Here is a 10,413-nt window from a genome sequence, read left to right as displayed (position 1 = left end):
TAACCCCTCTCTTAGTGAGCCTTGTGCTAATTTCATAAGGTTTAAGAACCTTTAAGAATTTTCAAGTAGTATCAGAGAAGGATTTCAAAAATAAGGTTTTAGAAAGGTTTTGAAAAATGGATCACTGACTTATTTTGTTAATCATAATACTGCAGAGAGTTATTCTATAACATGTCCACCACTATTTTAAAATATATCTTTCAATTTCTACAAAATACGCATGTCTACCTTTTTATAATCAATTAACTATATAATTAGCCATATGATTCAAAATAGCTATTCACTTCCAATGCATGTAGTTAATAGTGTCAAAATTGAAATTCTATTTACTGAATGGAGTAGTGAGGATATGGAACTCTCATAGTTAAATGCTAAGTGGTTGAATCGTTTCTTTTGTGCTTTAAAATTCAAAGAATATATGCAAGTTTCTACATATACTATCGAGAAAGTGATTTGGGATAGGTTATGTATCACCTATAAAGGAGCTAGTGAAGTTAAATAATCTAGGATAAACATACTACTACAGGACTATGAATTCTTTCACATGAAATTTAGTGACACTGTATCTGAAATGTACACTAGGTTCACCCAGATAGTAATATCCTTGTATTCACCAAGTAAAGAACTATCAAATTTTTAAAAAGGTAATAAAATTCTATGTTATTTATCTAGTTCTTATGATGCCAAGATAACTGCAATCACTAGATCTAAAGACTTAAATGTTTATTCCATTGATAATTTTCTTGAAACCGAAGTATATTTTTTTCATCTTTAGCTAGAGAGAGAAGCTCTCGGTTTTTCTAGAGAGAGAAAGGACTATTTTTTCAAATTTCTTGTTCGCGGGCTTTGCGCGTGTGATTGATCGTGCATTTTTGTCGATCATTGGTCGGATGATCGGCATCTTTGGCTGTTTGGATCATGACGAACCCTCGGATGTTTGGTGTTCTTCATGGTGATGGGAAGGTTAGTGGTGGAATTGTTATTAAGGAGGGTTTTTGACCTCTGGTTCGTCAAGAAGCTGTCGAAGGGAAAGGCAAGAAGATAGCTATTGATCGGTGTTCTGACAATGTCCAAGAAGTAGGAAGGGATGGGATCTCTACTGATCAGATTCCGGATGCACCCGTGTCTTCTGGTGCGATCTTGAAAGTTAAAAAATTTATTGTTAATCATGAAGAAATTATGGGACGATCGTTGGCATTAGATATTGATAATGTTGATAAGGAGATGAATGTTGAAATTCCTAAGAAGATTCAGGATATGGAAAGTAATTAGGAGGCTGCTAAGTTGTTTTCCGTAGAGGTGACCAGTTCAAAAATCAATAGTTTTCAAGATGCTTGGCAGAAAATGAAACATATTAAGATAACTACTGATAAGTTGATCACGGAATTGTTGGAAGATGGGATAGCGGTTAAGCTCAATGCTGAGAAAGAAGTGTTGAATTCAGAAATCTTAAGACACTCGTTGGTGGTTAAGGTGTTGGGAGATAGAGTTTCTTTTCCGCTGTGTAGCATGGAACTGAGGAAGCAGTGGAGAAAATTTGGTAACTTCCACATGACGTCGATTGGTCTAAATTGGATTCTTTGTTCTTTCAAATCTTTGGAAGCAATGGATGAAGTCCTTAGCGGTGGCCCATGGTTTGTTGGTGGTTACATTGTGGGAATGGACAAGTGGTCTCCTCACTTTGATCCCAAATCTTTTAAGGGAATTTCGGCTCCTATTTGGATTCGGTTGCCCTGCTTACCTTTATATTGTTGGGATGAGGAGAACATTATTCGTATTGCTTCGAGAGTTGGCGTCCCTATGATATTGGATGGAAATTCCTTTAAATGGGGGAAACGTGAATTTGCCCGGGTATGTGTTTGTTTGAATATGGAAAACAGTTTACCTCATGGTATATGGGTGGATAAAATAGCTGGACGATTTTTTCAGAAAATAGAGTATGAGAAGATTGATTCAATTTGCTATCAGTGTGGAAAGGTAGGACATGATAGTAAGATTTGTCCTGATATTGTGAGAAAGAAGACTGCTGAACAAGATGGTAACAGGGCAGAGGTTGGGAAAAATAAGGAAGGTATGATGGAATCGAGAGGTGAAGATGGAGATTATGGACCTTGGATACATGTAAAATTTAAAAATAGAAGAATAAGGAATGGTAATTTGACCATGGCTGGAAGGAATGGCAAGAATAATGCTGTATCAATGTTACAGACTGAAACAGGACAAATTTCTGATAAGGAAATTCTTCCTAGAAGGTTGTTGGATCAGGTAAAAGAAATTTCTGATAAGGAAATAAATACCCGTGCATAGTAGGGGTGGCTCCCCATTGATTATTTAATAACCTCTTTGGTTTTTTGGAACTGTAGGGGGGCAAGGAAAAAAGAGGCCTCCTTGTATCTTAAAGAAATTGTTAGAGATCATGAAGTTAGTTTTGTTGGTTTAATGGAAACCAAATTGTCTAGTTTTAATAGAAGTGATGCTGACTTCTTTATTGGGAAGGATTGGGACTTCTTTCATTATCCAGCTAATGGTTTGGCTGGTGGTATCATGGTCTTGTGGAATAAAAAAGTGGTGTTCTTTAAAGTTGAGAAGAGTTCATCATAGGTGGTGGTTAGATCTCTTTCTACTCATTCTCTGGGAATTTGGAAAATTGCTACAGTCTATGGTAGTAGGAGTCATAATGAAAGAAGTGGCCTATGGAACCTGTTGGAATCTTGCTTTAAGGATTCGGGTCCTGCTATTGTGGGAGGAGATTTTAATTGTATATTAAACAAAGAGGAGAAGAAGGGAGGAAAGCGGTTCTTATTATCCAAAGGTGCAAGGGAGATGAGGGAGTTTTTGACTAATCTTGACTTTCATGTTGCAAGCTTTGTTGGACCAAGTTTTACTTGGTGTAACAATAAGGAAGGTTCCTCCAGAATTTGGGAGAGGCTTGATCGTTGTCTGCTCAATTCTGCTGTTTTGCATTTGGTACCATTTGTGAAAGTTTAGCATCTTGCACGGGTGGCCTCGGATCACTGTCCTGTTGTTTTTAAAATGGATGGGAAGAAGACCATGAGGAATAAGATTATTAGATTTGAAGACACTTGGAGGTCCTATCCGGCCTCTTGGAGTATTGTTAAGAGCTCTTGGCAGAAGAATGATTTTGGTGAGGAGGAAGAAGTGCTTAGTAGAAAGCTTAGGAGGACTTTAAGAGCCCTCTTTTTATAGAACAGAAGCAAATGCAGAGATATGGAGAAGCTGAAAGAACAGTTGAAAAAAGACATCTTGGAACTTCAAGCTAGAGAGGCTTTGGGGATTAATTTTTCATGCAAAGATCTTCTTATTCTTCGTCAGAAAGTTCATGAACTGAATATTACCTTGAGGAGACTTGCTGTATGGTGGAATCAGAGAGCGAAAGTTAGATGGTTTGAGGAAGGGGATTCAAATTCAAACTTTTTTCATAATTATGCATCCGGTCGAAGGAATACTAATTGGATTGGGCAAATAAAGGATGCAAACAACAATGTACTGGTGGAAGAAGATCAGATTGAACAAGTTTTTGTGAAGTTCTTTGAAAATAAATGGAACGATAAAACTTGTGAGTTATCTGGATGGCCAAGTCTGAATGATAACTTGAAGTTAGATGAGATGGGTGCTGCTGTCCTTAGTTCTGAATTCAGCTTCAATGAATGCAGAAATGCTATTTTTTAGCAAGGCAATATAAATCACCCGGCATTGATGGGATTATGGCCTCATTTTTCAAATGCTACTGGAATCTGGTAGGCGTTACTACTTGGAATGCTATGAATAAGTTTCTTAAGGTTGGAAGGATGCATAAGGAATGGAAAGACATGATTATTTTCTTTATTCCTAAAATTTTGAACCCGGTCCTACCTTCAAACTATAGGCCTATTAGTCTTTGTCAATGCACGTATAAGATTATGGCTACAATGCTTATAAATAGGCTGAAATTGTGTTTTCCAAGGTTGATATCTGAGGAGCAGGTTGCATTCATACCGGGTAGATCAATTACCGAGCATTGTTTGTTGGCTCAAGAAATTTTCAACAAATTCAAAGTTTCTAAAAGCAAGCAAGGTATGATGGCTGTTAAACTGGATATGGAACAGGCTTATGATAGTATGGGGTGGCCAACGCTGAATCAAATTCTTCATTGTTATGGCTTTCCAGTTTTCTTCATCAAATTGATTATGGAATGTGTGATGAATGCAAGATTTTCTATTAGTATGAATGGGAGGTATTCCAAATGGATTGATGCACATTGTGGTTTTAGGCAGGGTTGTCCATTATCACCTTACCTGTTTATTTTGTGCTATCAGTTGTTGACAAGTAGTATTGAGCAAAGGGGACATTCTTTGGGTATCCAGGTATCTCCCAGAGGTCCACGGATTTCTCATCTTCTGTACGCATATGATGTTATGCTGTTCTCCAGGGTCTCTACTTCATTGGCTCGGTTAATGAAGCACATTGTGAAGGCTTTTTGCAATTGGACGGGACAAAGGGTGAATGTGGACAAATTTCAAATTATTTTTGGGAAGTTTGTGAAAAAAGCTGGAAAGAAGAAGGTGGCCAATATTTTGGGTTTCAAAGTGGTTAAGAATCTACATTATCTGGGAATATAGATTTCATTGAAAAGATTGAGAATTGCTTATTTTCAAGACCTTCTTTGTAGAATCATTGATAGATTAAATGTATGGGGAAGGAAGTCTCATTCTTTGGGAGGTAAAATCATACTCATTAAATCCTCTTTACTCTCGCTTTCCAATTATGCTATTACACACTCTTTAGTACCTAAGAAGGTGATGATGGAGATTGAAAAATATTGAAGAAATTTTATTTGGCACAAGCAAAATGGGAAAAGAGGTCTTCATTATGTTTCATGGGTGGATATATGTTATCCACGAAATGTAGGAGGCTTGGGTATTCAGTCCTTTTCTGAGAAAACTGGATCACTGCGAGCAAGAATAGAATGGAATTTTATTCAGAAACATGATACCCTGTTTCACCGTGTAATGTTGGCCAAGTATGGAGATAATGTGCTTAATGACAGTGGAATGAAAAGTACATCAAATGTATGGAAAATTCTAAACGAGGGAGGAAAATTTTTGAAGCCAATTGTCAGATGGAAGGTGGGAAATGGAAAGAGAATTTCTGTTTTGAATGACATCTGGCTTTTGAACCAATGTCTTAATGAGTGGCCAACCTTTTTGAACTGTATTGGCTTGGAAAATATGTATCTTCATCAGCTTTTTACTGATTCGGGAGATTGGGATGTAGCTAAATTAGCTATGTACTTCAATGAAGACTTGATTTGCATTATCAGAGAGGTGAAGATGGATGTTTTACAGGCTGATTTGCTGGAAACGATCTTTAAGTTCTCTGGTAAATCCATTTGTGGTTTGGCTTATGAGGAAGTTCTGAGAAGGAAAGGTATTTGTGATAATGATGGTTTTTTTTCATTGGTTAGGAGTTTAAATCTCAATTATAATGTAGAGATTTTTTGGTGGAGATTGTATAAGTTTGCTATCCCCACTAACCATTTTCTGAAGTTTAGACGACTAGCTGAAGAAGATTGCTGTGCTAGAGGATGTCTAAGTGTGGAAAATTATGAGCATATAATTGTTCATTGTAAGTACTTACAGGAAATTCTAGAATGCATCCGTAAATGGGGATTTGGCCTACCAGTTTTTCAATCATTGGAAGATTGTATGCTGCAGCTAAGGGGGTGATCTCGACAGAATTTTGGGTTGGCTAGAATTTACTGTGTAGCTGTATTTTTGAATTGGAAAAATAGAAATCTTGTTAAGCATGGTAAGAATGCTCTACCATGTTCAATTACTGCAGCTAATGTGATTTCCCTTGCTGTGTTGAAGTCCTGTCCGATTCTAGTAAGCTGGGATGCTAATCTTCCTAGGGAGTCCGTTCACTCTTGGCATTCTCCACCACTAGATTGGATTAAGATAAATGTGGACGCTGCTTTATTGAGCTCTAATATAGGTGGTATTGGAGGTATCTTCAGAGACCATAGATGGAGACTTCTATTGGCTTTTGGTAAAAAGAAATTTCATTGGGATGTGGCTCATTTAGAGATGGAGGCTATTGTGGATATTAGAGAGGTATTAAAAAATTGGATGTTCGAAAGTAGTGGCATTATCATTGAAAGTGATAATGTGAATGTAATTACATTCTTACAAGATTCTTTGAAGAAGGTTGATTGGAATTTGGACAGTTGGCCGGTTAGAGAGCTTCACTTCTTAAGTGACTTCAATAAGGTCATTTTTCACCATGTCAATAGAGAATGTAATAAAGTAACAGATTTTTGTGCTAAACTAGCTATTGATGCTAGTTTTATTGTGATAGCTTTTCTTTTTGTAATATTCCGAATCCCTTGATTAATTTAATCAAGGATGAGATGTTACCGTTTTAGCTTGTAACTAGGTTTTCCTTCTTTGTTCTGTTAATCCATTTGCTTTTGCATTGTTTAAAAAAAATGATAATTTTCTTGGGTCACTGATTACCTATGAGCAAGGAGTGAGTTAAAGGCAAAGTGATGCAAGAGTGAAGAAAAAGGAGAGAACTGTAGCACTAAAAGTGAATGATTCCAATAATGATAATTCTATAACGAAGGAGGATGATAAAATAACCTTGATGATGTGCCAATTCAAGAGCTTTCTAAAAAGAAAATAGAGGAATCATCAAAATAACTAAAACAAAGGTAAAAGCCACAAAACTACTAAATTTTGTCTGGCACAATTTACTTAGAGTGCAGGAAACAAAGCCACTTCTAAGGTGATTTTTCCAATGTGAAGACTCACCCAAATAAGGAGAAGGGTGAAGAGAAGCCAAAGTATAAGAGGGGAAAGAAAAAGATATAAAAAAGCTTTTTGGGCCGACTCTACCTCAAAATTGGCAAAAGAAGAAGTAGAGTAGGATGTAACAAACATGTGTCTTATGGCTAACAATGATCTTGATTAATCAAATCAAGATGAGGTATGCCAACTCTTTTATGACAAATTATTTATTATTTCTAAAAAAAATCATGATTTGTATATGAAGCTTAAGTAAATGCATGCTAGTCTTAATACTAAATTTTTTGCTTTAAAAAAAGAGTATACTAGTTTAATTACTGAGCACTCTACTTTAGATAGCGATCATAAGACTTTATTAGATGAGTTTGAAGCATTAAATAAGAAGCATATTGACCAATTTAATGTACATAATTCCTTAAAAAACATCACATATTGAACTAGAAAAAGCATTTAAGGAATTAGAAGAACTTGCATTTCAATTAGATAGTAGAGAGCATACATTAAAATTGGAAGTGGCAAGCTCTAAAAATCAAAATGAATTTTAAGAGCAAAAAACATTGCACTTGAAAACAATAAACCATTACCCACATTAGCTCAATGGTATAACCCCTTAACACAGCATGCATCACCTAAACCTATGAGAAGGTACCATGACCTGCATAGGTTAGTAAACCCATTTCTTGGAGTTAGGTGTTACTCTTATGGCATGTTAGGACATATAGTCCGCACATACACTATCCACCGTATGACACATTTAGTGTGAAGGCCGAAATTGGATGCATCATAGCATAACTCGAATTTATGTCATTCATTAAAGCATAAGGTCAGGTGATCATGTGTTACCTGGACAGTAGTTGCTCAAGGCATATAACTAGTGATATGGAATAATTCATCACACTAGAGGCCAGGTTAGGAGGCAAGGTGATATTAGGAGACAACACCACAAGGAAAGTTGTGGGCTTAGGTATAATTGGAAACTCTAAATACTTTATGATTGAAAATATTTTATTAGTTGATGGTTTAAAGCATAACTTGTTAACTATAAGTAAACTATAAAGGCTTTAATATAAAATTTCTTTCTAACAAATCCATGATTAGTTTAAATGAAAATTTTGTCTTAGATAGAAAACAAATGATAAATATTTACATGTTAGACTTAAACTGTATTGAATATTAATTTTCATTATGCTTAAAAACTATAATTGATGAACCTTGGCTATGGCATATGAGACTATGCTATACGAGCATGAGGATGCTTAAGAATATCACCCAGAAAAATTAAGTTGGAGGCATTCCTAAGTTAGACTTTATTAAGGGCCACCTATAAGATTCTTGCTAATTAGGAAAACAAATAAGGTCTTCATTTCATTCAATCAAAGACATTAACATCTCTAGGCCACTAGAAATCCTTCACATGGACCTATTTGGACCTGTTAATATAGCCAACCTAGGAGGGAAAATAAATGGATTTGTAATAGTGGATGACTACTCTATATTTATTTGGGTTAAATTCCTAATATATAAGAGTGTGTCATTTGAGGAATTTAGAACATTCTCCACTTTGATTTAAAGGAAATTAGGACGTGAAATCTCAATAATTCATAAAGATTATGGTGGAGAGTTTGAAAATGATAAGTTTTAATCCTTTTGCTAAGAGTTATGAATAGAAAATAAAATTTTCTACCCTAGGACCCCCCAACAAAATGGAATAACTGAAATAAAAAATAGAACCTTGGTGGAAGCTGTTAGGGCAATGATAGCTGAGTGTTAACTTCTTATGTATTTTTGGGTAGAAGTAATGAATACTGCTCGTTATGTTTTAAATAGTGTGAATGTTATATCCAAGCTTAATAAGATACCATATGAACTCCTTAAGGGTAGGAAACCCAACCTTTCTCACTTGCATGTCTTTGGTTATAGATGCTTTTTCTTAATTAATAGAAAATTAAATTTAAGAAAATTTGATCCCAAGTCTGATAAGGGTGCCTTCATAAGTTACTCATATATAGGTAAGGCCTATAGAATCTTCAATAAGAGGACCCTGGTAGTAGAAGAGTCTACCCATGTGGTATTTGATGAATCTGATAGGACCTTTGAACCTAAACTGAAGAAGAAGAAGTAGAGGTCATTCAAGGGTTAGAAATAATTGCTATAAGATATAGAGTATAACCTCAAGAAAAATTTCCTTGAGATTGGAGATATTCATCTAGTCATCCTAAAGAACTTATTTTAGGATACCCATATGAAGGTGTTAGAACTAGATATAGACTTAGGAAGGAGGTTAATCATTTAGTCTTTATCTCTATTGTAGAACCTACCAACATAGATCAAGCCCTATCTGATAAATTCTAGATCTTAAAAAATGCAAGAAGAGCTAAACTAATTTGTTAGAAATGATTTATGAGAATTAGTCAAGAGATTAAGGGCCATAGTGTGGTTGTAATAATGTGGGTTTTCAAAAATAAGATGAATAACTCTGAAATAGTAGTTAGGAATAAGGCCATACTAGTAACTAAGGGGTATAACTAAATCGAAGGAATATATTTTGATGAAACCTTTGCCCCTGTAGTTGGACTAGAAGCCATTATGGTGTTGTTAGCATTTGCTTACTTTAAGGGTTTTAAATTGCTTCAAATGGATATTAAGAGTGCCTTCTTAAATGGGGTGATTAAAGAGGATATTTATGTTGAGCAACCCCCAGGATTTTAAAATTCACAATTCCCAAACCATGTATTCAAACTAAAGAAGGCCTTATATGGATTAAAACAAGTACCTATAACTTGGTATAAAAGGCCAAGCACCTTCCTTTTAAATCAAGGATTTGTTAAGGGGAATGTAGACACCACCATCTTCTTAAAGAAAGAAGGAGAAGACTTACTCATTGTTCAAATTTATGTGGATGACATCCTGTTTGGATCCTCAAATAAAAAATTATGTGATGAATTTTTAAAAATAACGAGTAGAGAATTTGAGATGTGTATGACGGGAGACAAAAGCAACTTTTTTGGATTTAGAATAAAGCAGGTGCATAATGGAACCTTTCTTAGCCGATATAAATATATCAACGACATCCTTAAAAAATATGAAATCGAAAATGCAAAGGCCATGAACACTCCCATAAGCTATACTATTCAATTAGACAAGGACATAAATGGAAAATCAATAGATCAGAAAAAGTATAGGGGAATAATTGGATCACTTCTTTACTTAACTGCTAGTAGACTAGATATCATATTCAATGTTTTCCTTTGTGCTTGATTTCAAGTTGATCCAAAATAATCCCATATAACTACAATTAAGAGAATCTTTAGATATTTGTTAGGCTCACCAAACCTAAGAATCTGGTATCCTAGACACATCACTTTCTTAGAAATCATATGATATTTAGATTCTGATTTTGCAAAAAATAGGGTAGAAAAGAAAAAAACACTTTTGGAACTTATCAATTCATAGGATAATCCTTAGTTTTCTGATCTAGTAGAAAATAAAACTTAGTATCCCTTTCCACAGCTAAGGCAAAATATATAGCAATAGGGAGCTGTGTTGCTTAAGTCTTATAGCTAAAGCAATAACTCTTAGATCTTACACTATATGTAGGAACCATTCT

At 35.1% G+C, this 10,413-nt stretch overlaps 1 protein-coding gene across 1 annotated transcript; it reads left to right on the top strand.

Moving 5' to 3' along the window:
• The first annotated feature begins 1,344 nt into the window (after window positions 1–1,344).
• Window positions 1,345–2,988, top strand: LOC110115610. The gene is made up of 3 exons (XM_020848881.1): window positions 1,345–2,252; window positions 2,364–2,539; window positions 2,657–2,988. Exons 1-3 carry the CDS (start codon window positions 1,345–1,347, stop codon window positions 2,986–2,988), a joined length of 1,416 nt encoding a protein of 471 aa, XP_020704540.1.
• The last annotated feature ends 7,425 nt before the right edge of the window (window positions 2,989–10,413 follow it).

The sequence above is a fragment of the Dendrobium catenatum genome, unplaced genomic scaffold (genome assembly GCF_001605985.2).
Source record: "Dendrobium catenatum unplaced genomic scaffold, ASM160598v2 fragScaff_scaffold_777, whole genome shotgun sequence".
Classification (NCBI taxonomy): domain Eukaryota; kingdom Viridiplantae; phylum Streptophyta; class Magnoliopsida; order Asparagales; family Orchidaceae; genus Dendrobium; species Dendrobium catenatum.
This window is presented reverse-complemented; position numbering and strand designations above follow the sequence as displayed.